The sequence below is a fragment of the Cheilinus undulatus genome, linkage group 5, assembly GCF_018320785.1.
Source record: "Cheilinus undulatus linkage group 5, ASM1832078v1, whole genome shotgun sequence".
Classification (NCBI taxonomy): Eukaryota; Metazoa; Chordata; class Actinopteri; order Labriformes; family Labridae; genus Cheilinus; species Cheilinus undulatus.
In genome coordinates this window covers 23,051,465-23,079,419 of record NC_054869.1, presented here as the reverse complement: position 1 = coordinate 23,079,419, position 27,955 = coordinate 23,051,465, and the positions used below count along the sequence as shown (strand labels likewise).

Here is a 27,955-nt window from a genome sequence, read left to right as displayed (position 1 = left end):
TGATGAGGCTGCAGCACAGCGCTAATCACGTTAACGGAACAATATTAGTGCGCCATTTGGGCTCATTCCCACCACCTCCTCCTCCTCCCTTACTGCTTTTCTTCTCCTTTCACCTCCCTCCATCCTCAGCTCACCCGCAGGACTCTCTCTCCTCCTTTCTTTCCGTCTGTCTCCTCCTCTCCTCGCTCCTCTCTCCTCTTGTCCTCTTGTATTTACGCGTGCCAGTCACCTGCCGCTCCCTCCGCCTCCTGACTTCCCGTCGTCTTTTCGGGGCTAAAGTGGTTTCTTATTGGCCGTATGAAGCGAGTATAAAGGCGAAGAGGACACCGGGACACACTCACTCAGGAGCTTTTTGTTGTAAAAAGCTCATTAAAGCGTGTCCTCCTTCAATAAAGACGCGCCTCTCCATTAATAAACTCCCGCTCGGCCCGCGTGCGTAGCGGCTGCAGCCAAACTCTCCTCCACTCTTCCAAAAGAAAGAAAGACACAGAAAAAAAAAAAAGAAAATCCAGCGTTCATTGAGTCAAATCAATTGAAAAACATTTGCAAATCTGCTATTATTCCAGGATTTTCTCTCCTTTTCTTCTCTCCTGTCTCTCGGGACAAAAGCGCGCAGCCTCCGTGTTTGACACGGAGCCGTTACGCACGGTGCTCCAGGGGGCGCGACGGGGAATAGCCGGGGTTGAACCCCGGGGGAAAGAGCGGAGAGCCGGCCAAGAGACGCACAGAGCCGCTGGAAACTTAAATGGGGCGCTGAAAGACAAAAAAAGCGATATTTTACATTCCTTATGTGTTAGAAAACGAGAAATAGGAGGGAGAGGTTTCTTTTTTTCTTCTAACGTTTGTCATACAGGGCTTGACTTTATTTTATAGTCTCATTTAAACTTTTATTTTACTTCATATATGTGGTTAAAAAGTTTGAAAGTGAATAGAGTCTAAAATATGGCATATAAAACATTCAAAGACTGAAACACATTCATGTGATATCAAATAAAATAATTCTACTGGTTAATTTTACATGACATTTTTTAGCTGAAAAATCCACTTTTACATGTTTCTGGATAAAGCAGGATAAAGTCTGTTTTTTTACATCAGTCTAACATCAACAGGTTGAATTAGTTTGAAACTGCAGCCTTCAAATCCTCAAAACCACTCCAACCATGAAATCCCCCTTAAAGGTAACACCGCTTTGGTCTATTTTGTATAAAACCAGCCTTTATGATAGACAGGCTCTAAAACATATAAGGCTTAAAAGAACAGTCCATTTTGCATATATGGACAGATTGGATGCTTCTTATTTCCCCCCAAAAAACGTAAATCAATGGCAAACAATTTTAATATATTCAAACAGCATTCCCCAGAGAGCTGATAGATATCAGAAATTATTTTTCATTCAAAAAAACAAGGGGGAGCACCCTGTACCTAAATAGACACAATAATTTATATAAAGAGATAAAAAGTGTAACGATAAAATGCATGCATATGTGTAGGCTATTTACATGCTTTAGAGCTGTTATAATGTCATATAGTCCAGTCTCAGCCATGTGATCATTTTTCTCTCCACTTCTTAACAATAGCCACATTTTTTTTGTCAGATTTGAGTGAAATCAAACTGCAAAAAATGTAAATCTGATTTTATTTTATTTTGTAGTCATTTATTTTTAAGTTCACTTCATTTTGTGTTAAAAACATTTTTAAAAAGTCATTGTTTTCTATTTAAAATCAAATTAAATTCAATCTAATGTTTCAACTGAAAGGCTGCTGACAATGGGGACTGCATGTGTGTGTGTGTGTGTGTGTGTGTGTGTGTGTGTGTGTGTGTGTGTCGTGCTCATGAGTGTCAACAATAAATGTTTAAAAGCTCATAAATACAGATCAGAGTGAAGGAGAGAATAATGATCGTGTGGAGAGACGACGGGAGGGGAGGAGGAGACGGAGGGTGCATGGAGGGATGAAGAAAGCAGCTGTTGTCTTGGTAATCTCTCCTCTAATCTGTTTTCCTGCTCTGTCACTCACACTACTGCACTCCTCCTCCTCCTCCTGCTGCTGCTCCTCTCAGCTCACATTCCACCAATGCAGACCTGAATTTTAACTCTTTTTAATATTGTACAAAAACAGACCAACAACCTCTGCTACACTGCAGCAAAACACTTTGAGAAGTTCTCCACTTAAAGTTAAAAACCTCAGCTTTTTTCAGTAAATATCCAGCAGCCGTATGGACAGTTAAATGGACCTGTGAGTGTTTGCTAATGTCTGATGGTTTATCAGGTTTTTCTTCAGTAGATTAATGAAACTATGCTGACCTCACAGATGACATGAGTAAAAGGCAAAGAAGACTCTTAATGCTTAATCTTTGTAGAAGGAAAAAATATAGTTTTGAAGGAAAACATCAGCTTATTTATGCAAGTGTCTGGTCATAACACATTTACTTTCATCCATCCTTGTAAAATTAATTTACTTAAACTTTTCAAGCTTTTACACCATTAAAGGTAATTTTAAGGCTTCTATGCTTGACTGTTTTCACATTTCTAAAGTTATCCTTACATCTCAAACTTGATTTGTACTTTTTACTGAAATTCATTGATCTCACAGCTTTAGAACGATGCGATGCAATATGATACCATATGCTACAGTATGTAATGACATGACGCAGTAAACCCTATTGTTCCTTATGGGAAATCTGTCCTGGTGCTGCATGCATTAAGCTGCCTCTGAAATATAATCAACATAATTAAAAGCAAGCAATCCACATGTAAACATACACATTAATGAAAAATACAACCAGAGTCTATATTGCACATTAGTCATCCTGCAAAGGACTCACATATAAATAAACATCATCAGTAAAATGAAGTTTTAACCCATTTCCTTTGCACTTTTTTATCTGTGGAGTGCCCAGACTGGCTAAAGAACAATTTTCCAACTTTGGAAGTGCACCTTCATCACCAACATGTTTCAAACTGATCGTGTGACCTGCCTCACCTGTTGGACACCTGACTTAAATTTGTCGTTTTGGAGGGTGGTCTTAAACTCACCAACCAACCATTATTCTCCTCCAGGTCCAATCAGGGGCTCAATTCAGAGACACTTAAGACCAGCAGTTCTCAGCTGGTCTAGCTTTGGGTACCACCACATGTTCCATATTAAAAATGGTGACCCAATTCTGATGAATTTGTCAATCATTCAGATTTGTTTAAACATAGATGATGCTGTTTGAACCCCATGTAGAGTATGACAGAACAAAGACACTGGGGGAAATAAAACAAAAAAGAATAAAGAATGCTTGAAAGGGAAGATTGATGAAAGTTTCTGGGAAAAGTCCTGGAAGTTTCATTCCTTGTGAAATTTTCTTAAAATTAGGAGGACAAGTCTCAGAGAAGATTGGAAAAAGTTCAGGGGAAATGCACAAAGAAAACTCCCTCAAAAATATTTAAGAAAAGTTATTAACCTTTTAGGGAAAATTAAAAAAAAATCCAATCAGTTTGGGTAAGTTTACAATAAAAATTATTTGATAATTTAGGGTTGAAAAGACTAATTATATCCTTTGCTGTCAAAAGCTTTAAAAATAGGACAAAAGCTCTTCAAAGACCCTTAGACAAAATCGCGACCACTGAAAACAGCTCCGCGACCTATTTTTGGGTCCTGACCCACCAGTTGAGAACCACTGCTTAAGACCATACCTGTCACAGTGGCTCATTACAAAGACACTGACACTGACAAAAACCCTTCACATGGACATCATACTGTTGATGGATGTTACATTTATTATCTTGTTTATTTTGTCATGTTAGTCCATATCCTCTCTTAAGTTTTGATTATTACTCAATTTAGTCTTGTACGTGTATTTGGTGGTTTGTAAGTGCAATATGTTGTTTTCTTTTTGCTGTAGGAAGCCCTTAATGTGGCAGTGAAATGGTAGCACTGAGATTTGAATGTCAAGAAAATGGAGCGAAGGAAACACTTTAAAGCTCCAATGCAGAACTTTTTGTTATGTTGCTTTTGGCACCCCCTGTGGACAAAGTATAAATCTCACGTCTTTGCTGTTCTTTCATCCTTTCAAAGATAAAATTAAATGTCTCAGATGAGCTCATAATTAGTCTTTGAGGTTATAAAAAGGCTGCTTTGGCATGTTAATTGTTGACACCTACCCCACAGCAGTGATTTCAGTCTGATGAAATAAAATGACTATATAGATTTTAGACTATATAGATTTATAATTATCAGTCCTTTTCTTGATGGTCTCTGTTGTTTTTGGAGGCCAAAAAAAGGTATCAGTATTAGTTTCAGTTTGCTTTGGAACAGGTACAAATATCCTCACAGGAGCTTTAAGCTGAGCACCAAAATCCTGCTCTGAGATGGTTTTATGGTTTACCATTCATCTAGTCTGTACTAGCCTACATCTGATTATTTTGATTTTTTTGCAGGTTATACAGAAAGCCACAAACCTAATTATAGTCTGCCCAATAATAACTTCAAGTCATGATGCTTTAAACATAAATATAATTTCTTCTGTGCTTTTTAAAGAGAATTTCTACTTCTGGTTGATTCCTGACCCACACTAGAATATTTGCTCTCATTCTCTTTATGAGTTTTCAGAGAAAATCAGGAACGAAAGGAAAGAATCCTTAACAACGAACCACGCAGAGCGGGGTCTGTATCTGCTCCGAGGTCTGTTTTTGTTTTCTCATTAAGTCCTAATTGAGTGTCTCTACGGTGTCACGAGCCCGAGCTAAACGGAGCCAACAGCGCGTGCAGCACGCTCACACTGCTCCTCCTCTCTTTATAGAGATGTAGGAGGAGGTGATCACAGAGTCTATATAGACCCCTTTCGCCCTCTCTCGGCTTTATTTGAGCTCCTCTGAACTTCTGTTAACACTCTATCCTTTATTAAAACTTTATTTAAACATTAGCTAGAGAAATCAGTCTGTAGCCACATTAAGCTCAGATTGTTTTATTAACTTTTTAAAAAGAACAACAAGTGGAGACAGCAAGAAGCCTTCATTTTAGGACCATTTTAGGATTTAGGATCTTCAGGTTCCCTTTACCCCGGCTCTCCTCCCTCCGGCCCCGCCATGGGCTCCGTGCTGCCCGGCTCGTCTTTGGGCCTGAAGCCGGGCTTTAAGCCGCAGCAGCAGCCGCTCTCTCTGGCGGACATCATCACCTCGGACATCCTGCACAGCTTCCTGTACGGTCGCTGGAGGCACGTGCTGGGCGAGCAGCACCATCACCACGCGCCCCACCAGCATCACCTGCAGCACGAGGACCGCACCGCTCCGAGCGCGAGCCCCAAGACTGCGTTCACTGCAGAGGTCCTCGCGCAGTCCTTCTCCGGAGGTGAGTGACGCAGTTTAGAAACGAACTCTTTGATCTTTCCGTTTGTTCATAACTTCAAGAAGTTACCAAAGAGTTCAAAGGCTCATTTCATTTAAACATATTAAGTATAGCCTAGTTTTATTTCATATTAGTTTTAAACTTTACCACTTTTAAGGTTTAAAATTGTATTTTTCTTATCTCAGGAGTATCTGAATAACTTGAACAAACTTAAACTGAATGTAGAGATCATCTTTAAATCTTAATCAACTCCAACATTTAATTTCTAGTAAAATATTTAGAGCATTATACATAATTTTCACGACAAATGTGGGCAGGCCTATATTCTTAAATGCTGCTATTTTTTCATTACGCTATTTGGGTTTGAGTTATGTTGAATTACGAGATCAGTATAAATTATCCTATTTTCCTCTCCATCAAGACACTTTCGGGGTTCCCTTTGAGCGAGAAACTTTAAATTTTCACCATTTATTTAGTGAAGATATTAGCCTGCGTATTTTATGCTTTAGCAAGGAAACAATTATTTAACGTGCGGCATTTAACTTTCTAATTTAACTAATTCAAGCCGATTATTTTGCGTCATTGTAAAAATGTCTCTCAGATAACTTTAAAATGGGTTAAAGAGGGTCATGCAGCTAATTTACACATAAAAGTAAATTGTGCATTTATTGGGTTGGAGTCGGCCTCATCAGTAACTGATCAAACAGCCTTTCCGTCATCGTGACGCTGAGGGCCAGATTCTTCCCACCTGCGCGCGCGGCCCAAACCTCGCGCAGTCGTTCCATTTCCCCAATTAAAACCAAACTCAAGATGGTTATTCCTTGAAAATGTTTATCTCGCGGCTGTGGAAAATTTACGCCATATCTGCTTTTTATTCGGAGCTTAAATACAATCGAAATTTCACGCCTTTTAAAAAAAGTTTCTCCCTTCCTTAACTTTATTTTAATGTGAAATTCGTTTCCGCTTTGGGTAAATTTCGTTTGAAACAATTTCTGAGAGTCAGTACGAGCTCGAACCCACCGCTCCTCTGATCCTCCCGCTTCATTTTAAACGGATTATTTCTGCTGGAATTTAAATCCGGTTTTCTGCGTCGTGTGAACACAATCCGCTGCACGTTTCTCCGCATGGCATTTATGAGTTTTTTCTTTTCTTCTTCTGTGGTTTTTAATACGGATCATCTTGCAGCACTTTTATCTCCATTGAAATCTCCTTTCTCCTAAATGTCACGAGCTGTTTCACGCTTTATCGTGAGCGTGAAACACCTTCTGACATCGCTCACTTTGTACTTTATTTGAAACCTTTATTGCGTTTTCTCCTCTGTGTTTGTCTAGTCTGCAGTGTAGTCTTTCATGCTGGGTGGGGATTTTCTTCCGGATAGCCTTAAATGATTCTCCGTCTAAACTTTGAGTTTCTTAAATTTAAAAAAAAAGAACATCATGAATGAAGATTTCTATTCGTTGACTCAGACGACAGCAGGAGGGAGATGTGCGGACATAAAGCGTCCATTCAAGGAGAATAGAGAGCATTTAACCTCTTTCTCTTTATCAAGGCTGTATTTTCTGCTCATTTTTGTTAAATTCACTGTGTATGAGAGCCTTCCACACTGAAGCATCCTGATTATCCTGTAATTTTTCAATAACCCAGAAAAGTGGGCTGAAATATTCCTATCCAGCTTTTATGACGCTGTATTAAAATACCACATACTCAAACTGGATTCAATATGCACTCCTATTTTTCTAATGTAAGAGGTTTTGATCACCAAATTGTTTTTTTAGACAGAAAAATGATGAGAATTTTTCAACAAGTAGAAACTAACCAACTTATTTTGTGTTTAGAGGTGCAGAAGTTGTCCAGTTTGGTTTTACCCAGCGAGGTGATCATCGCCCAGAGTTCAGTACCAGGTAAACTCTCCTTATTTATTTTGATTGAAATGTGGTTGTGTGTTTTATAATGTCTATTTTCATCACTGAGCAAGCTTGAATTAATTATTAATTATTAAACTTATTTTTTAAGTATAATAAAGCGCAGTAGGTTTTATTTGGTGTTTACTGTAAAAACAAAAAAAAAAATGAAAGAAAAAAGAAATGTGAATGTTTAGCACAATCTCAGCCTTTAATAATCAGGTTTGGAGGTTCACTGATAAGCTTGTCCGATCTAAGGTAAAACTGATCTGGCCTGGATTCAGCTGACATTACCCACCATTTTCTCCTCCAACACAATATTGAACTGAAGAAGACAGAGATGAACACTGAACTTTTGAATCAAACCTGGAATAAAGTTAATTCATGTCATATGCAGCCTATTGCAGTGTGTGTGATCTTAACTGTGCTTTTGATTCTCCCTTTTCCCAGCTTGTGTATTGTGCACTTACTTGAGCAGCATGTGGTAGCGATGCCCCTGCAGGACTCATATTCTGTGTCTTAATTGCTCTGTTGTGTTGCAGGTGAAGGTTTGGGGATTTTCTCTAAAACATGGATCAAAGCAGGAACAGAGATGGGACCATTCACCGGGCGCCTCATCTCTCCTGAACACATCGATCTCTACAAGAACAACAACCTCATGTGGGAGGTAAACAGAGTTTAATGTGATTTACAATCACCACATTTAAATTAACATGCTCTAATCCAGGATCAATATCTCTAACTTCAAGCCAAAAAAGAATCGCCAAAGTGGGGTTCAGGACCCTTAGGGGTCGCAAGGCTCTAAAGAGGGGTCCTGAGATGCTTGCCAAAAATACAAAAGACATTTGAAATGTTACAAAGTGGTATGTTTTACCCAATATTGTAGAAATATCCTTTAAATGCATTCAGCTTACTAGCTAGCCTACTGTTAGCTGTGTAGCTTCAAAGCTACCTAGACTAACCAACAACTTGCAGAATCATTACTTGTTAGCCACCTGACTAGCAGAATTACTGAGAGCTTTAACTAGTTCAAAATACTTAATAGCCAGTTAGCTTGCTCTATTTTATAACTTAAAGCTTGTAAACTAATTAAATGGTAAAGTGCTAATTAGCATGCTATACTAACGTGACCACCTAGCTAACTGTCTGATTGCCAGATGGCTACAGACTTTGTTGCCAACCAACTGAAATTCATAATTTTCTCCTGTGTGCACATTAGAAGTTACCCAGCTAGATAGCTAATGAAAAAGTAACTTCTGTCACTGACAGTTTACTAGATTTTTTTCCTGAAAATGTATTAGCCAGTCCTAACTAATAACTAACTAACTAGCATATTAGGTAATACATTAGCTGACTACTCTGGTAGAGGACATTTCAAGGTATATGCTGTAAACCAGAGCTTCAATGAACTAGCTTATTAATCATTCTGTTTATTAATTAGGCAGTCTCTAGGCTGGCTAGCAGCTGGGCCAGAATGAAACTAAATGTAGCTACAATGGTGTCAGTGCTTTTGCTACTTATTTGACACTTACAAATAAGATAGTCAGGTCGCCTACTTGTTTGGTCACTGAGGTAAATTCAAGTAGTAGTAGTAGTAGTAGTAGTAGTAGTAGTAATAGTAATAGTAGTAATAGTAGTAGTAGTAATAGTAGTAATAGTAGTAGTAGTAATAGTAGTAATAGTAGTAGTAGTAATAGTAGTAATAGTAAGTCACATGAGATTTGATAATTATCTTGAGTTCTGGTCAACTGACCAGCTAACAGGTAGACTCATGTCCTCTACTTAACTAAATCAATGAAACTTTAAATTGTAGTGCTATCCAGATTTATACTAGCTACAGGATCAAACAACTGATTGACTGATTGAGTTCCTAACAAACAACAAAAACTAAACCAGTAACTTCTGAACTACTTTGTAACTTCATCTTATATTATTTCTTAGTTCTGACATGCTCACTGTGTCATTATTGCTCTTTGCTTGTAGTTATTGTTTGTTTATTAACTACCCATGGACTGAAATTGAATGCTTGATACGATGTATGATATGATTTGTTTTGTTCCCCCCTCAGGTGTTTAATGAGGATGGCACAGTCAGGTACTTCATCGATGCCAGTCAGGAGGATCAGAGGAGCTGGATGACATACATAAAGTGTGCAAGGAATGAGCAGGAGCAGAACCTGGAGGTGGTTCAGATTGGCAGCAGCATCTTCTACAAGGCTGTAGAGGTCAGTGACTGTATAATATCTATTTGCAGAGACAGCATTTATTATATCATCCCCGCTTCCACGGTTTTAACTTTGTACATGCTACATTTTCCATTTTAAAATTAAGTTGGAAAAAAAATAGAAAAGATGGTTATCAACAGTTGAGTAACCAGGCCACAGACCGATATTCCTGCTCGACAGGCCTTTCAGAGGATGAACATCAGATTTATGTTCTTTTGTGTTACTGAATTATCATCAGCATTTTCAAGAAATTATTTCAGCATGCTAAATTTGGCCAATTTATTTAAAAAATTACAATGATGATGTATGCATTTGGTCAAAAAGGGAATAGTAAGAGATCATCAGCGCTCCAGCAGCCAAAAAATACGAAAAGTTGAGGTGTTTGCTGCCCTCTGCTGGTGGAAGGATCCACCATTCAAAATGCAGCTTTACTCTTCTTCTGTCTACCTGCATTAAACCTAAACTCAACTGAAATAGAAATTACTCTCTGGGATGTTCATACAGAGAGTTCATTTTCCAAATATTTCTGATGTGTGTAATGCTTGTTTATGTAGTTGATAAAAAGAAGTTTATCTGAGACAACTGATTCACATTCACATTGTTCTCCTCAGACGATCCCCCCAGATCAGGAGCTGCTGGTCTGGTACGGAAACTCCCACAACACCTTTCTAGGAATTCCTGGAATACCTGGAGGAGATGAAGAACAGACAAAGAAGAGTAAAAGCGGTAATTAATATCAGTTATTGATGTGTAATTTTAGTTCTTGACAAGTTCTTAAATCATGAAAAGGGCAAAAGGAAAAGACGAATCATTTATTTTCCAAATGAAAAAAATACAGAATTAAAACGTAAAAAACTGGTTTAAGAATTTTTATTTTCAGGTTTTAATTCCAGCTTCAGTGTTGGAACTATGACAATATAAAAAAGAAAAAAAAAGCTGTAGTGTTAGAGTTGAAAAATGAATGCTTATTTAAAAAAAGTTGAAGATCCAAGGTCACAACTTGTAATTAAATGTGAGATTTATTACTTTACATCAAGTTCAAGTTTTCTATCAAAGTTCTCCAACAATTATGGATGACCTTTAGTACACTGTGACATATTTTTCTCCTCATCCTCCTCCCAGATGAGTTCCACCCCTGTGAAAGCTCCTCCTCCACCACCTCTTCCTCTTCCTCTAGTTTGGGTCGTATGCGCTGCGTGATCTGCCACCGTGGATTCAATTCCCGCAGCAACCTGCGCTCCCACATGCGCATCCACACACTGGACAAACCGTTCGTCTGCCGATTCTGCAACCGCCGCTTCAGCCAGTCGTCCACACTGAGGAACCACGTGAGGCTGCACACCGGCGAGCGTCCTTACAAGTGCCACGTCTGCCAGTCGGCGTACTCACAGCTGGCTGGGCTAAGGGCGCACCAGAAGAGCGCCCGGCACCGGCCTGCTGCAGAAGTAGAGGCTGCAGGAGGGAGTGTGGTGGTCCACTCGGCCCACTCTCCTCCTCCTCACCCACCACAGCTAACAGCCATGCCTCACCCTGCATCACTGGTTCACCATATCCCAACCATGGTGCTGTGAGACAGACAGATGCTTAAAACACTGACAAGACAGGCACTTCTTTTAATTTATCTAATATAGGTTTTAAAAAGAAGTAGCTCCCATCATGGAGGAGCACATCATATGGTCTGCTAATCACAGGTAGTGGGAAACATCTGTGCTTTCATACTTAATGCATGCACTCACAAACGTATTTAACGAAAACACACTGGTAATCATTAAACATTTAACTGTTGCATGATGGGACATTTTAGTCTGTGACTCCATCTTATTTAAAACAAGTCGACTATCTTTGAGGTGATGTTGTCCATTGATTTGCATGCTGATTGCTCTTTGTAAAAGGCTCTAATGTGTGTGGTTCAAACTAGGAGCCGCTACACTTGTGGGCAGTTATGAGGCTCCTACAGAGTAAGCTCCTGAGGTTCATGCTATCTCATGATTCTGACAGATTAGCCTACATGATGCTGAATGATGTGGGCTCCAAATGACACTTCTGTTCTGATAGCGTGATAATACAGTAGCAGCCATACCATGCACACACAGTAGCATTAACATCTGTAGCATATGTATAAAGCTGCATGGACCACAGGTCTGGAGAGAGATATTTTGCACAGCATTAGCTCTGTTTGAGCCTGTTAGCAGGAGAGATCAAATTTACTGATGGAACAGTAAATAGGGTTAAACAACCCTCACCACATTTCTGTTTAAAAGGCTCATTGCTAACTAAAAGCAGAGCCTAATGTTCAAGATTTTTAATGTTATTATTGATACCAATTTGTGTCTGTTGTGCTTGAACTGTACGTTGAAACCCAAATTGGGTCTTTGACAGGTTACTTTTATGTCTGTTGTAAAATAGAATAATTTTAAAGTTTTGTCAATGTTTTCACCAGTTTTTGTGTAAAAAAATATTGCTAAATAATCAAAGTTATGAGAGTAGAACAGAAAAACGGATGAGTCCCTTTAGCTGGCAGATGTTTGTCAGCCTTTATGTAAATAAGTTTCAAACTGTTAAAGAAAAGAATGTGAATATAAACGTAAAATATGCCCAGAATTTAATCCAACCGTCACTTTATCTCTGTAAAATGTATGTACAAGGTCATATATGATACATGTATCAGTTTATGAAGTATGTTGACTTTAATAAAGGACATTGTATTTGAGCCTATGTTCTCTTAATAAAGTATTACTATACACTCTGCTCGTGCTCACCCAACACTATCATTTACAAACTGTACAAAATTAAAACTTTAGGAGCAAGTTCACAAGTCCTTTTATTTCATGCTGAATTCTACTGCATCTCATGCACCCAGGCTATCTAAATAACATAAATAGGTGTTAAAAACCAACATAATGATCACTTAAAATAGAGGGCACTGATATAAAGTGAACCAGCTAATAGGAGATAAAATTTACCCTGATACAGATACACATTAATCAAGTTTACTTCATTTTAGTGGAAGATTTACTCAGAATCCTGACCTTATTTTGAAAAGTTTGAGTTTTGACTTTAAACCAGTCATTCTGACTTTCAGCTCAGAATTCAGAGCTTTAGTCCTCAGAAATGTCTGCCCTAACTTCATGTTCAGACCTTTAACATCCTCATGAAAAAGCAAGTCTTTTTAGACTTTCTATTCCTTCTTAAAATACTGTTTTTATAGGCAGAATTTTACACTTATTGTCAGAATTTTGAAAAAAAAGTCTTTTTTTCACTTTGAATGTGACAAGCTTAAGCTTGGGTTAACTTTGCTTTAGGGAAGAATTAAGCAGAAGCATTGCTTGTCAACAGGAAAGGCACGTGCTTGAAGACCCTGGCTGGTAAGGAGGCCCCACAAGGTCGACTAATTTTGAACCACAGCGGGGCCTCAAAATGTTGAAAGTTTGCAAGTTTGCGATGACTGCAGGGAACAACTCACTCTCCTAACACTGCTAAACAGTTTATGCATTAGCCATCCATACATTTTTTCTACTGCTTGTTCTGTTTGGGGTCACGGGGAGCTGCAGCCATTCCCAGCTGGTACTATAATAGGAGAGAAGCAGGGTTACACCCTGGGGTTGGGATTAACGGAGATGCTAAATGTCCAGTGTTGAAGAGTTTGTAAAAACACGGTCTGCGCACAAAGCTTACATCCAGGATGTTTATAATTTGGTCATTTATTTATACATATCAAATTTTTCACTCATTTATTTTCATGTAATCATATTTTTCACGGTGTTAAGAGCATCAATGTACAAGAAATGCATGATGCAGATCTTGTAAAGGCAATTGTGTTTAATGACCATGATCCCAATACCAATCAGAAGTATTGTGATTTTGATTTTTGCCATAATCAGTCAGCTCTAATTCCTACTATAAACTCACACTCAGGATTCTTATTTCATTATATTGTCCATTTTTAAATACCACCATCTTTTAAGTTCAAACACTACTAGAATAGCACAACCAGAACATTTCACACCAGCAGCCATCATGGCTGTTAAAATGCCTAAAACACACTTTTATTTTGATCTATTTAAATCTATTTAACCAGGAAAGCCTCATCAAGATCAAGAATCTCATTTACAAGAGAGTCCTGGTCAAGATGGGCAGCAGCACCATTAGCAGAATTGCATACATGACACATAGCAGTTACAAACACAGATCACCCAATCCTGAGTCAGAAAGCACAAATTCAACAGTCAAAACATCTACAACCTGATGCATCATCCTCCAACACCTTAATTCTACTTTTACAAGAAATAAAACGTAGGCTGGATTGATGCACAGTGAAAATTACATTTGCCAGAACTTAAAAAAACAAGTTTCCAGATTTGACATGCATAATCTTTTGGCTTGCCTAAACCAATTTTTTCAGTATATTTGTTTTGTTTTTTAATAATCCTCTGGTGCCCCCCTGAGGATAAAGTTAGATTTCTTGCTTTACTTCTGTTCCTCCCTGATGTTGATTTTGCTTTGCTTTTGCTTTTGGCTGGAAAGAGCTTGGCACCCCCTAGGCGTCTCTACCTGAACCTCACACTCTGGCCAATAATCTGTTCTGACTTGAATGTGACTCATTTTTATGTTTGTGTTTTTACAGCAAATTGCAAATAATACAACCAAAACCCCAAATGAGAACTTTCTGATGTGATGACTAACAAGGTGATAACAGGAGACCTCAGAGTCCAAACTGTTAGGTAAGATTAGAAAACACAAGCTAAGTAAACTCACCTTTGGGACGCACACTCACACAAACATACACAGTGGAAATTCCCGCTCCTGTTGTCTGATGAGTCAGATGTATTTGCCAACACTTGAGTTTATCAATAACTAATAAAATGTAACGTTCTGTCACTGTCAGTCAGTATTCAGAGTTTATGTGCATTTGCTTCTTACAGGATGAAGGTATGTGCCCTCCTGATGTGTGTCTTCCCCCTTTATTGGGGGACACAGGCCGACCCCAGATCGTAAGTCAACTTTGCATCTTTTCTCTTGCAGATAGTCCTGTTAACAACGTACTCTAACTCATATGCTGCTCTTACCGAAACCTAATGCTAATCTGAATCTCAATTCAGTTATGTCTGCATTCTTTTGATTTACATAGAGATTAAATCGCTGCACAATCAGATCATTTTGGTTTTATTGGCCAGCTTTTAAGACAGATATCAGATGGAGTTTAATTTTAATTTCAACTGAATTAGACTTTTAAAATCCAGCATCCCACTCAACTTTTTCCATTATATTCCTGGGTTTATGTTATGCTGTGTTTTTTTCATAGTAATTTATGCACTCAAAATAGAAAGTAACCTAAAGAGGAATGCCAGTTGTGACAGTCATGCTTAATGCTAACTGTAGTATGCCAACATGCTCAAACTGCAAATACTGTTTTTTACAGGTATAATGTTTGCGCATTTGTTTTGCAATAGTAGCATGCTCTAATTAGCAGTTAGCATGAAGTTTGGTTCTTGCTTATGGGCTTTCATTTAGCCCTGTAGGTAAACTTAGCACTATAAGAAGGGAAATTTTTGTGTGGTAGAGTATTTCTTTGTTTTAACAATGCTTCTTTGCAATAAGAATATACTGTTGAAAAGCATCTTTATTTTCCTTTTAAATTGTGCCACATTTGTAAGGAAAATGTGTTTGTGGGATGAGCAGCAAAGCTGAGTATGTGGCTTGTGCCCTTGAAAAATTTGTCAGATTTTCTCTGCCAATACCAAACAGCTTATTTTGCTGTTCCTATTGACTCTTGTTTTGAGCTTCTGGTACCCTCAGGTGCCTGATTGCCATCATTGGGGTAAATCTCAATGCAGAGAGATGTTGAAATGAGATTCTGCAACCAGTGGTAATCCCATATCTCCACAGTCTGGGACTGAACTCTATCCTCCAAGATGATAACACTTGGTTTTTCCACATGCTACTGAGGCTCCTGTTTGTTAAATGAATAAATTGTTATATTGCCAATATGTCTTGTTTCTTCAGACTTCAAATCCACCAAACAACACCAAACAGGAGTCGATGGCAGAATCAGCTGTTTAGCAATGGTAGAAAAGATTTGGCAGATTTTCATGGGTGCAACCCATATACTCAGCTCTGCTGCTCATCCCACAAATGCATGTTTCTTACCAATGTGGCACCATGCAAAATCGAAATAAACAGACTTTCCAGTGGTACAGATTTATTGCCAAGGAGCATTTTTACAATAAAGAAATAATCTACCAAACACATATTTATAAATGACCATTAACATAGGAGCTGGACACATTCAAATGTTCACCTTGACGATGACGCTAGATGAAAAATCACAACTCATTCAACTTTTGTTGAAATATTCGGTAAGTGGGGGTGGAAGATCATCCCTTTCTTGTTAATAGTCTAAATAATGTCATTGTAAAATGTTCTGCCATGAAAAAAGACATGACATCATGCTATTTGACCAACCTTTGAACTAAGACTCAGATGAGCTTTTTTAAGTTTCTGGTACCTTAATCTTTTTCTTTATTGTAAATATGCTTTGTTTTGTGGTGATCTTTGTTTTTACAAGCTGTTAGTTGAAAATTGTTAGAAAAGCATGCAAACGTGAAACAAGAACAAAAATGCATGGGTATTTTGATGGAGACATATGCCTTCGGAACATTAAACATACAATTAAATGGCTCCTATTTTCAGTGTGGGAATTTAAACAAAATATTTGTATTCATTGGATTAATTTCCAAAAATAATGGTCAGATAGAGATTTTAAAATTGTGGATTTGTGATTTTACAGGTAACAGAATCAGCTTGATGACTTAGTATTGATTTGCTTATGAAGATAGGCCTAAATAAAAAAGAAGTCTAAACATTTCCGCAAGAAAAAAATCAGAATTAATATTTTGACACATAAGAGCACAAACTTTGGCCAAAAGATCCAGGGTTGGGACATGTCCAAAATAAGTAATTTACCAGCTGTTTCTGGTAACTGTAAAAGCTGGTAACCATTCCAATATTCTTTTTGAGTCTTTTATGGAATAATTTTAGGGATTAAACTATGGGCTGTTATTAAAGACACTTATTTGATCTTATCTTATTTTGAAGGTAGGTATCAGATTTTTACCTGTTTAAGGTGATATCATGACTACAGGAAACACAATTTGAGATGTTTTTACTGCTCCTGTTAAGGGACACAGGTATGGAGTGTTATTCCAGTTTGATCACAAAACTTGTTCTCCTTTAGGTATCTGATCACAGCTCCTCTCTCACTGCGTCTAGACGCTACAGAGACGGTGCTGCTGCAGTTGTTTGGTTTCACACAGGAGGTTAGGGTCTACGTTTACTTGAAGACCTCTATGGCTCCAGAACAAGTGGTTCTAGCTCAAGAAGTAGTGACCCTCAACAACCAAAACAACCACCAGGCTGCTGCCAGAGTCCGGGTCAGTCTTCATACACAAAGTGAAACAGAAAGTTATAACATTTTATCCTATGAGGTTATTTTAAACATGTTTCCTTCCACAGCTGCACCCAAGTCAGATAGATAAGACTGTGAATCATGTGATTCTCCACGTCCAGTCATCAGCGATCAACCAGCACCTGTCCATCCCTGTCAGCCGCACAAATGGCTTCCTGTTCATCCAGACTGACAAACCGCTCTACACACCACACCAGAGTGGTGAGAACAAGCCCACAACTACATATAACACATCCTCACTGTCCCAAAAGCATCACACACCCTAAATTAACAGGCATGCTCAGGTACTCTTCACATCCCATCAGGATTAGTCATTCAGGCTCAGGTATACAATGATTATTAATAAGCTATTTTATAACATTTGTGCCTCACTGACAAGATTAGAAACTCTAAACAATGACAGAGACAAACAGCCAAAATAATCTATCTTCAGTCCATTCTCCTTTATTTCGAGTCTTTTGTAATGTCAAATTTTCTACCTCTTTTGTTTGTGCTGTTTCTAGCCTTGAGACATGTGTCTCCTATGACAACTTAAAAGTTCAAACGTGATTTTGCATGTTCATATTTGTGTGTGTATGTGTGTGCAGTCAAGGTGCGGGCATTTTCTCTGAACCAGGAGTTAAGACCGGCTAATCGCAGCGTCTTCCTGACCTTTAAGGTGAGTGCTATACTTCTGCATTACCGCCAGGGTGCAGCAGGTCGAAGAATTAATGTATGTCCTCTTTCCTCCACAGGATCCAGATCAGACCACAGTAGATATTGTGGAGATCTTTGATATCAATAATGGAATCCCATCCATGCAGAACCCCTTCAAGATCCCTATCAAACCAAAGTAAGGCCCTTTGATAATAAGGTTTCATTCAACAGTTTAAATGTTGTCAGTAAATCAGTTGGTATTGCAGGTTATTTATTTTGTTAGAAAGACAACTGCAGAGTGGGTGTTATTTACTTTGGACTGTAAGGCTGTCAGAAGTGTCCTTCAATAGCACTGGCTGTTTAAAGTGTTGTAAAGGTTATTCCACTGGCTGAAATGATGCTGAAGAGGGATTCAGCTATATAAACCTTTCTTTCTTGTGTTGTTTCTTAATTCAAGGCTCTTTATATTGATGTTTTGGTTTGCCTGTATTCTTTTTGTGTTTTGGGTAATGTATTATTCCAGACAGCTTTTAATATGGTTGAGGCTTGAGCTTGTTTAGCCCTTCTATTTGTGTCTAACTTTTCAAAGTGTTTTTAAACCACAGTTTGCATTTAGCCATTGACACACTGATGATAAAGGCTGCTGTTTAGAGTGGCCATCAGTATTCATACAGTACAATTTTGATGTTATTGAGCAGATGGCTTAGTCTAAAGCGACGTACATACTACATCAACATACATTCGCACTTCACTGATGCAGCAGGTTGTGGGGTAAAGTGTTTTGTCCACAGACACATTGGTATTTGAAAGTGGCAGCTGGGGATCCAACCTGCAACTTTCTGGTTGCAAGACAACCGACTCTACCTACTGAGCCGCAGTTGCCCCTAAGAATGATATTTTTTCATAATGTGTTTTGTGATTTTAGGACCGGGATCTGGACCATCGAAGCCTCTTACTCCGAGGATTTCACCACAATAGCCAGAACAGACTTTGAAGTGAAGGAATATGGTAACTTGATCAGATTATGAGACAGTCATGTAAACTGTTCGTTTTATAATGGTGTCATGCCCATTATAGTAATGAAGTCTGAAATTTGTAATGTCACCTGTTTTTATCAGTTCTTCCCAGTTTCTCCATCCTCATTAATCCTGAAGTAAACTACATTAGCTATGCACAATTCACCACCTTTGACTTCAAGGTGTCTGCAAGGTGAATGAATACGCTTGGATCAGAATAAAAGAGTCTTTAATGCATATCCAGCTGTGAATTAAATGGCTGTGGGTCTTTCTTAGGTATCTGCATGGAGCTCCGGTGGCTAGTGGCGAGGCCTTTCTGCGTTACGGCTACGTTAGTGGGAAGAATGATCCTGTTATTATTCCAAGCTCTATTTCCAGAGAGAGAGTAAGGAACTAAGATTAACTGATAACATGTAAGAGACATAAAACACAGCTCAGAGATGTTCAACTTTTTTCTTCTTCAGCTGTCCTTGACAGGTGAGGTTGATGTGACGGTCAACATGGAGAGGGTCCTTTCCAAACACAGTGGACCAAAAGACCTGGACAGTATGGTGGGAAAATACCTGTACATTGCTGTCCTGGTGCACGAGGATACAGGTACACAAATGCTAATGCTAACCATAAACCTAACCCATGTGGTTAACATGAGATATATGAGCATAGTAAAGTTAACTTGTCCTCTTGTCTCTGTCCCTCAGGTGGTATCACTCAGGAGGCAGAGTTTGCTGTGGTGAAGTTTGTTAAATCTCCTTACAGACTGAGTCTGGTGTCCACACCCCCATTCATCAAACCTGGACTTCCTTACAACATTCAGGTGTGTCACAAACAATGGAAGGTGTAAAAACCATTTCATACAAATTAGATAGCAAAATGGCTGCCAGCCTTGAGATTTTACTTTGCAGTTTGCTAAAACCATCTTCGGGCCAACTTGTAGCTTGACAGCATCGATGCATCATATCGTTGTGTCTAAAAATACTCACGTTCCTTTGCACCACACTGTATTCCCTTGGTCTCTCTTCTTTAAGTGTCAACAAGTGTGAACATGTAGGCCTTGAGCTAGCTAGCCTCAGTGTTTACTCATTACTTTCAGGAAAATAAAACTTAGTAGAAACACTGAAGAGAATCTCTTGTTCTGTTGTCTGTATAAACTTTATGTTTGTCCTCTTAAATTCTTTCTATGTCAGTTTATCTTATTATTTTTGTGTAAAAAACTGTATGTGTGCACTGGGCACACTGAAGAGAAATAAATGTTGCAGCTGGAATGATAAGATAAAAAGGACCATGTCTTAAGGATCTATTGTTAAAAAGATAAGCATGTGAATATGGCATTTTTATGTTGTGTTTGTTGTGTTCAAATAAAAATTAAGTTAAAAAAATATCTCTGTTACATAAGAAATACAGTATATTTCTTTATTTATTTTACTTTTGCTGCAGTCATTTTAAACCCAACAATCCATGACTGAGCTAAAAAAAAAATCAGCAGGTTCCTGTGTGCATTGGTCTGGGATGCTAGCTGTTATACTAGCTCATTCTACATCACCACACTGTTACATTTGTGATAGATTCACTGAGAGTTCTGGTGAACTTGAACTTTGATCACTCATTTTATGATTTTTTTTCATGCAGGTGTTGGTAAAGGATCACCTGGACAAACCTGTGAACCATGTTCAAGTCCGTCTGGTGGAGCGACAATTGTTCAGACAGGGTAGAGGGATTGAGGAGCTCCCCTGCCCTGACAGCGCTCACAGTCACTCAGATGGCCTTGCTGTCTTCATCTGCAACACGCCGAGCGGAGCAAACAGAGCCGTGCTAAGGGTGAGTTCGCTAACAAAGACCATCCTCGTCAGATATTAGTTTGAATAGTTTAATATGGAAATGATGAAATGGCAGAGAAATGGAGGAATGAGGTTAAGGGTCAACGAGCAAAGGGATGAGATTGAGGGTCAAGGGAAAAGGATGAAGGTAGAGGGTCGAAGGGAAGAGAATTAAGGTCGAGGGATGAGGGGATAAAAGGTTGAAGTTTTGAGGAACCAAGCGGATGACTGTAGAGATGATGTGGGCTATCTTGAGCTGAGCTGAAGGTTTGGGACTTTCGTTAGTAGTGAAGGTTTATCTAACACAGATGATCGAATGGCTTAAGCTGGTAATGGCGTAGCCGAAGGGAGTTTGAGAACTTGAGACCTGGACGGAGGTGTCTGATGACTTGCTGGTATCTGCAGCTGTTGGTACAACATCCAGGAACCATAGGGCCAGAGATTCTGGGTGGGGGGACATCTCTTTGTCACTCTCAGTAAGGAGTCCCCAGTGGAGGGATGTGAAAGCAGAGTCAGAGGCATATGATTGAGTGAGGCGTGCAATTATACACTGGGCAGTGGAAATGGGATAAGGCAGAGGCGTGGTCTTTGTTCCTGAATTTAGTTTTTTAAAGCAAAAACTAAATAAAGAGGCAGAGGAGGATAATGTGGTGTTTTATTTTTATTTTTTTTACTTTTGTCATCTCTTTTTTTTCTGCAAGTGTAGTTCTTCTATTTTGTGTATATGTGGTTAACTTCTTTATGTTTAAATGTTGTTGTTTAACCTGATGTTTCTGTGTTGTCTGAGATGATGAAGATAGATAGATAGATAGATAGATAGAATTTTACATTTTGTTTATTTACATCAATGTTTTTAATATTGATCGAATGTTTTAATTTTCTGTTAATTGTTTATGCTCACTTTTGTTGACACAGTTTGAGACTGCAGACCCCTCTCTCCCAGCAGCCAGCCAGGCCAGTCTGACACTGGAGGCAGCGGCCTATCACTCCCCAAACAGCCGTTACCTTTACATCGACCCACCACTGCCTGGCCGTGGCCTGGAGGTGGGACAATTTGCAAACATCAAGGTGTACTCAGCCGCGCCCTCCTACATCCCCCTCAGAGCCCTCAGCTACCTGGTCAGAAACAGAGCTGGTGATGCACATTACCGAAACTTATCCTGTTTCCATGGTTTGATAACATCACACTTGCATTTTCCCTCAGGCGCTATCTAAAGGTAAAGTGGTGACGTTTGGCACTAAGGAGGTCGTCTCCAGCAGGGACAACAAACAGACACTGAGTTTCCAGGTGACATCCTCCATGGTCCCGTCTATCAGGCTGCTGGTCTACTACATCCTGTTTGGAGAGGGGACGTCTGAGCTGGTGGCCGACTCCGTCTGGCTGGATGTCAAAAGCAAGTGTGTCAACGGACTCCAGGTAAAACAACAGAATTTCCCAAGTGACAATAAAACCCCACAAATCTATTTAGCTTAGAATAAAAGGTCATACTTTATGATATAAAGTAAGTGATTGAGGAAGTAAAACGTGATTTATATCACACTTTTAAACGCTCGGTTCAAAGTGCTCCACAAGCACAGAAATGAAAAAATACTGACAACCTTTTAATCAGAAAAAATGCATACAGAGAAAAGTCACAACATCAACAGAGATGTAAATACTGAAACAGCTTAACACACAAGACAACGACTGAAACTTACATGAAAGCTTGTCTGCACAGCGAAGGTTTCAGATGCTTCCTGAAACAGTTTACAGATTCAGCAGATTTGATGGTCACATATGCGAAATACACTTTCTCAGGCTTTTCTAACAAAAATATGTGTCCCTGGCCTGTCGTTCTCAGATTTTCCCCTCATGATGTCATGTTGGGAGTTAGCCCCACCCCCAGGTTCGGTTGGCCCTTCGCGCTTGGAAGAAAGTTCAGCCCTCCTTTCCTGATCCTCCTCTCAGCTGGCAGCTGAGAGGAGGATCAGGAGAGCCACAACCTTTAAGCCACATCCATTTCCTAAGAGGGGCGTGGTCAGGGGTGATCATTAACATTTAAAGCCACAGACATAGAAACAGCTCGTTCTGAACAGGGCTGAAACAGAGGGGTTTTTAGACATGCAAAAATCCAATACTGGAGTGTTTTTTCAGCAACAAACTTCACAGGTGTGTTTTGGGGACCTCTGAGACCACTATAAACCTGTCTTAAAGGGGTAAAATATGTGACCTTTAAATGATTGGTGGAGCTGTCTCCATGGGCTGGGTGCTTATACAACAACGGCACAATCACCTGTGGTCAAGGCCACACAGAGCTTTCTATGTTATGAGCAGGACCTTTTTATGGTGGATTCTTCATTTTAAAGAAAGTCAGTTGAGGGATGCAAGAATGAAGGAGATTGTGAGCTTGATGGCTGATTCTTAGTGTCAGACACTAAGAAAATCAATTTCAGCAAGCTCTAACAGTGGCTGTACTTCAGGGGCCACTTAGGGCTTATGTAGTCTGACAACTAATGCTAGCTGAACCAGTCATAATGCAATAACTTGAAATCTTTCTGTACCTATTAGTTTTGCATGCAAATATGTAAACAATATGAGTCATTTTTAAATACGTCATTGTTCCCCCGTTGAAAGGGATCTCCTTGTAGATATCTGATATTTGTCCTGCCTAAGATTACTCCTTTCAAAATAAGACTTAAAATAAATGAATAGATGCATAATACATGATCAGGCTATATCTTGCTTTCATAACATTTACATGCTCCATTTAAATCAATTCAATCCTTTTGTAAAAATCATTATATTATTAGTAGGTGTATCTGCATGTACACTGTGTAATATCTGTATGGGTATGTGTGGGTTCAGACTGATCTTTCATTTAGACGGCGGGACCACAAACCAAAGGGGCAACTACAGCTAGAAATCGAGACCAATCAGGATGGTCTGGTGGCTCTGTCTGCGCTGGACTCTGCCCTCTTCACGCTACGACCCAACTTCAGAGACCCTGTCTCCATGGTAATTTCCATGTGTTAACTATTCCTCTATTAGTTAAAAAATATGTCTGTAAAGTTTTCTTATACTGCAATAAAAGGATTAGTAATTGGAAGTACGGTGGCGTACAGGTTCTGCGTCACATAGAGGAGAGTGACCAGGGCTGTGGAGGAGGCGGGGGCATCGACAGCGCAGACGTCTTCAGATTGGCCGGCCTCACCTTCATCACTAATGCCAATGCTAGACCATCATCCAACAGTATGTTAATCCTTCGTTAATAATCAATGGATGTTCATACTCTGACAGTTTTGAAGAGATAAAAAGTATTTCAGTTGGTGAACCTTAGCATGTTTGTCTGTGTGCAGATGCAGCGTGCACAGCAGCAGTGAGACCAAAGCGAGCTCTGACTGATGAGGAGAAGATAGAGAAAGGTATGGGCCCCACCCGTCAGCCATTTCTTTTGGGTTAAGGTTCATCTAGAATTTTCTTCCTGTTTCTTTTTTTTAAATTTCAGTCGCACAGGCTAATCTTTATAAAGATGCAAAACAAGTCCACCCTGTTCCTTAATGTCACATTTCACTTTAAACAAGTTGAGGTTAAAACCTTGTATATGGCTGACTGCGACTATCTAGGATGCCTGTTGAAATGCCTGACTCATTTGTGTGTTCTGGCAGAGTGATTGGTTTTTGGGGTGTATAATTGTGCTGTCCCTTATGTCTTTGGGTTGAGAATTGAAGGATCCCAAAAGTTTAAAACATAAGGCCCTGTCGACAGTAAACAGCTATCCTGACAGATAGACTGTTTCATATATCCATTGTATGAATATGTTTTGCATTCATATGGGAAAGCTCCCATAGAAAGTGTTTAGAAAGGGCAGGAGTTTTAAAAAAAAATCTCCAAAGGAGACTGGAGGAACGTTCTGTCCGTCACATTCATGGTGGGCAATCCAATCAACAAATGATGTTGTGTGCATGTGCTATCTTGTGCTGACAGGCTACCGCTGCCATAGATTGTTAATGGCGGAGCTTCTCTGTGAATCTAATTAATGTCAAACAAGCTTTCGGCGTTCCTCTTTGCTCTTGTTCTAAAAAGAAATGTAGTCCTGTTCTGATTAAACTGCTGCTTTCCTACAGCTGCATCCGAGCTAATTGACAGCTCTAAAAGTTTTATACTTAATTTTTTCTCCTGAGCCCAGTTTTTTTTTTTAAGTGAACTCCTGCTAACATACTCATATTTAGGAGCCTGCATGTTATTACCCATCCTTCTCTCTTTTGTTCCAGTAATTTAAACACAAACTTGACTGGATCAGTATTATCCAGATGTATATACAGTGCTTAACAAATTTATTAGACCACCACCCAAAGTAAGGTTCATGCCACAGCTGCCCTGAATTAACACCATTAGTAATTACCAAAATCATTTTTTTATGTTTCTGCAATGGTTAATACACCAATATGTATAAGCTCTTTAACCCAAATGATATTTTTAATGCTAAAATATAATTATTATTGTTATCCATGAATTTTCCAATTTACTGATTTGCAAAAAAATGGAAAAAATAGTAAAGCACATTATTATTTCTTGATTAATATGTCAAATTATAGTTATTTACTTGCATTCCTGAATAGAAAAATGAGTTTTAGTGGTTGAATGTTATGCTTGATTTATTTCTGACTTCTCAGAGAAGTCCAGTGAGCCGGCTCAAATTTGGGTATATAAAGGTGAATTCAGTTTGAAATTCCTCATTCTTGTTCAAAATGGTAAAATGTGGAGAGCTCACTGAAAATGAAAGAGTCCGCATTAAAGCACTTCATAATGCTGGATGGTCTCTGAGACAAATAGGGAAAGACATAAAGTGTTCTCACTGTGTGGTCAAGTATGCTTTGGATTCAATTGCCGAGACTGGTACTTACAAAATGCGCCAAGGAAGAGGCAGGAAACCAAAGTTAACTGAAGCAGATGTCAGATACCTCAAGATCTGAAGTACTAGAGACAGAAGGAAGACCACTGCTGATCTTCAGGCAGAGATGAATGCTTCTAGATCAGAGTCTGAGAAAGCCTCCAGAATGACCATAAGCAGATAACTGATGGAGCAAGGCTTAAAGGGAAGAATAGCTGCTAAGAAGCCATTATTGAGGCCTGCAAACATCCAGAAACACCTCAGATTTGTCAGGGAGCACAAACACTGGACTGTTGATGACTGGAAGAGGGTACTCTGGACGGACGAGTCTAAGTTTGAACTCTTCTGTCAGCATCATCGTGTTTATGTCTGCAGAAAAGCTGGAAAACATTTTGATGCCAGATGCATTGCACCCACAGTGAAACACGGTGGAGATTCCATTATGGTATGGGGTTCCATTTGTGGATATGGCGTCGGCATATTAGTGAAAATGGATGGTATCATGAACAAGAACGTCTACCACAACATCTTTGTGCATCATGGAATCCTTTCTGGACTGAATCTGATTGGTCGTAGGTTCATATACCAACAAGACAATGACCCCGAGCATACTTCAAAGCTGAGCAGAGACTATTTGAGCAACAAAAAGGAATCTGGAGTACTGGAACTGATGGACTGGCCAAGTCAAAGTCTGGATTTGAATCCTATTGAACAAATCTGGTATTTAGTAGATTCAAAGATTGATTGCACAAAAGTTTCATCTAAAGCAAGTCTGTGGGAACAGCTAGAAACTATTTGGAACTCAGTAACAAAAGAGACTGTGGAAAAACAATGCCAGCAAGAATGCAAGCTGTTATCAAGGCCAAAGGAGGCCATACAAAATATGAAGTTTTTTGGTTATTATGTGTGAAAAAGGACTATTTAGTTGTTTCAGTTTGTTATTTGCCAAATAAGTAACAATACCATTTTTAGTTCTAAACAAGTTTTTGAAAAATTTCTAAAATATTTATGTTTTCTCGTTTTTATGACAGGTGGTCTAATAAATTTGTTAAGCACTGTATGTGTAAAAATGACCAAATCTGGATCACCAACATTGTGCTGGTTTTCTCATGAAAATCATTTGATTTCTTAAAATCTCTACAAACAACCAAAATATTCATATTGTCAATGGATACAGAGTAAAATAAAAAGCTTTCAATTCAATTCAGTTCAACTTTATTTATATAGCTCATTTAAAACAACCACGGCTGACCAAAGTGCTTACAGTATAAGAGCAAAACATGAAACAAGAATACCTCACTATTAAATAGTAAAATGGATCAAAATAGAACGTTACACAGTAATGATAAAAGTAACAGTAACATCTAAAATCTGTTGGAATAAAATAATCTCATCCTGAGTTGAAAGCCAATGAGAAGAGATGAGTTTTTAACAATGATTTAAAATGTTCTGGAGTTTGATCAGATCTTACATGAAAGGGTAAGCTATTCCACCGTTTTGGGGCAGCTACAGCAAAAGCTCCATCTCCCCTTGTTTTTAGCCTTGTTTTAGCCGCATCCATGAGCAGCTGATTGGCAGACCCCAGGGCTCTGGCTGGGGTGTGATCATGAAGAAGTTCAAATAAATATGATGGTGCCAGACCACGAAGAGCTTTATAAGCTAATAGAAGAATCTTAAATTCAATCCTGTAGTAGACAGGAAGCCAATGCAGAGAGAGTAACACTGAGGTAATGTGGTCCCTCTTCTTTTTGCCTGTTAGGAGGTGAGCAGCCACGTTTTGGACCAGCTGCAATCGCTGGACTGAGGAGTGGTTGAAACCCACATATAAAGAGTCACAATAGTCTAATCTTGATGAAATAAAAGCATGTATCAGCCTTTCTAGGTCTTTGAGAGGGAGATATGACTTTACTTTGGCAATTAGCCTGAGTTGAAGTCTTATTACTGTCTTATTGTCATTCAAATTTAGAAAGTTCAAGGTCATCCATGTTTTAACATCTTTAAGACAGTCAGATAAGGGCTGTAGGCTCCCCTTATTTTTAAATTTAAGAACATTGTCAGCAAAGCAAAGCTTGCATGTTTGTCTTTCAGTGACTCTAATGATACACTCCAAAGTCCCACTAAGGTCCAAACTGCAACATTTTGCATTGAATGTGTTTGAGTGATTGAAAATACTCCTAAATTTGGGTTGTGATTTCTCATGAAGGCAGTACTGGTGTGTCCTGAGGTCAGACCAGTTGAGAGCCACTGATTTAAGACAATGACCTTGCATTTCTTGTGCATGAATTTTATGGTTGTTTATGTGAAATAGTGTGATACAGAAATTAAAGTCAGTTTTTGTTCCTAGTTTTTGCTGCAGACACATTTTTTCTGCTTTTTTTACCTTCACATTCATGTAAATAACAGTTGGCAGCAGGCAGATAACAGTCTGTGTTGTTGTATGTTCAGCACAGAGTTTCGGCCCTCTGAAGGCGTGCTGTGAGCATGGGATGAGGTACATCCCAAAGAGTTTGACCTGCCAACAGTTTGCTGAGCAGACGATTCGGAAACACCTTCGCTGCAGACAGGTCTTCAAATCCTGCTGTGATTTCATCCAACAGAACCTGGACCAGGACCAGAACCTAATCTTGGGACGCAACGGTCAGTCTTGACTCATCAAAGCACACACAATTGATAACTTTATGATTTTGTAGCAGAGGT

At 39.0% G+C, this 27,955-nt stretch overlaps 2 protein-coding genes across 3 annotated transcripts in view; both read left to right on the top strand.

The window, feature by feature from the left end:
• The first annotated feature begins 5,072 nt into the window (after nucleotides 1-5,072).
• prdm12b (PR domain containing 12b) lies at nucleotides 5,073-11,027 on the top strand. The gene is made up of 6 exons (XM_041788507.1): nucleotides 5,073-5,334; nucleotides 7,167-7,232; nucleotides 7,775-7,899; nucleotides 9,301-9,456; nucleotides 10,068-10,182; nucleotides 10,579-11,027. The coding sequence occupies exons 1-6, from the start codon at nucleotides 5,073-5,075 to the stop codon at nucleotides 11,025-11,027; spliced, it is 1,173 nt and encodes a 390-aa protein (XP_041644441.1).
• Nucleotides 11,028-14,292: 3,265 nt separating this feature from the next.
• c5 (complement component 5) overlaps nucleotides 14,293-27,955 on the top strand; it is a 33,226-nt gene continuing 19,563 nt past the window's right edge. The window contains exons 1-17 of one of the 2 annotated variants that reach the window (XM_041787824.1): nucleotides 14,293-14,447; nucleotides 16,691-16,886; nucleotides 16,969-17,122; nucleotides 17,509-17,579; nucleotides 17,656-17,753; nucleotides 18,483-18,565; nucleotides 18,676-18,766; nucleotides 18,850-18,958; nucleotides 19,038-19,170; nucleotides 19,272-19,387; nucleotides 20,200-20,388; nucleotides 21,303-21,506; nucleotides 21,592-21,804; nucleotides 23,233-23,382; nucleotides 23,490-23,616; nucleotides 23,724-23,789; nucleotides 27,704-27,895. In XM_041787824.1, coding sequence (XP_041643758.1) covers nucleotides 14,380-14,447; nucleotides 16,691-16,886; nucleotides 16,969-17,122; nucleotides 17,509-17,579; nucleotides 17,656-17,753; nucleotides 18,483-18,565; nucleotides 18,676-18,766; nucleotides 18,850-18,958; nucleotides 19,038-19,170; nucleotides 19,272-19,387; nucleotides 20,200-20,388; nucleotides 21,303-21,506; nucleotides 21,592-21,804; nucleotides 23,233-23,382; nucleotides 23,490-23,616; nucleotides 23,724-23,789; nucleotides 27,704-27,895 — 2,260 coding nt within the window. In that variant the 5' untranslated portion in view covers nucleotides 14,293-14,379. The remainder of the gene's footprint in view (nucleotides 14,448-16,690; nucleotides 16,887-16,968; nucleotides 17,123-17,508; nucleotides 17,580-17,655; nucleotides 17,754-18,482; nucleotides 18,566-18,675; nucleotides 18,767-18,849; nucleotides 18,959-19,037; nucleotides 19,171-19,271; nucleotides 19,388-20,199; nucleotides 20,389-21,302; nucleotides 21,507-21,591; nucleotides 21,805-23,232; nucleotides 23,383-23,489; nucleotides 23,617-23,723; nucleotides 23,790-27,703; nucleotides 27,896-27,955) is intronic. The other variant, XM_041787825.1, reaches the window with a different exon arrangement.

Bases quoted from the DNA above. Each gene is read 5' to 3' on its own strand.
- prdm12b (XM_041788507.1), top strand. From the start codon at position 5,073: ATGGGCTCCGTGCTGCCCGGCTCGTCTTTGGGCCTGAAGCCGGGCTTT. The intron at 7,233-7,774 runs GTAAACTCTCCT...GTTGTGTTGCAG, and splicing joins CGCCCAGAGTTCAGTACCAG to GTGAAGGTTTGGGGATTTTC. The intron at 9,457-10,067 runs GTCAGTGACTGT...TGTTCTCCTCAG, and splicing joins TCTTCTACAAGGCTGTAGAG to ACGATCCCCCCAGATCAGGA.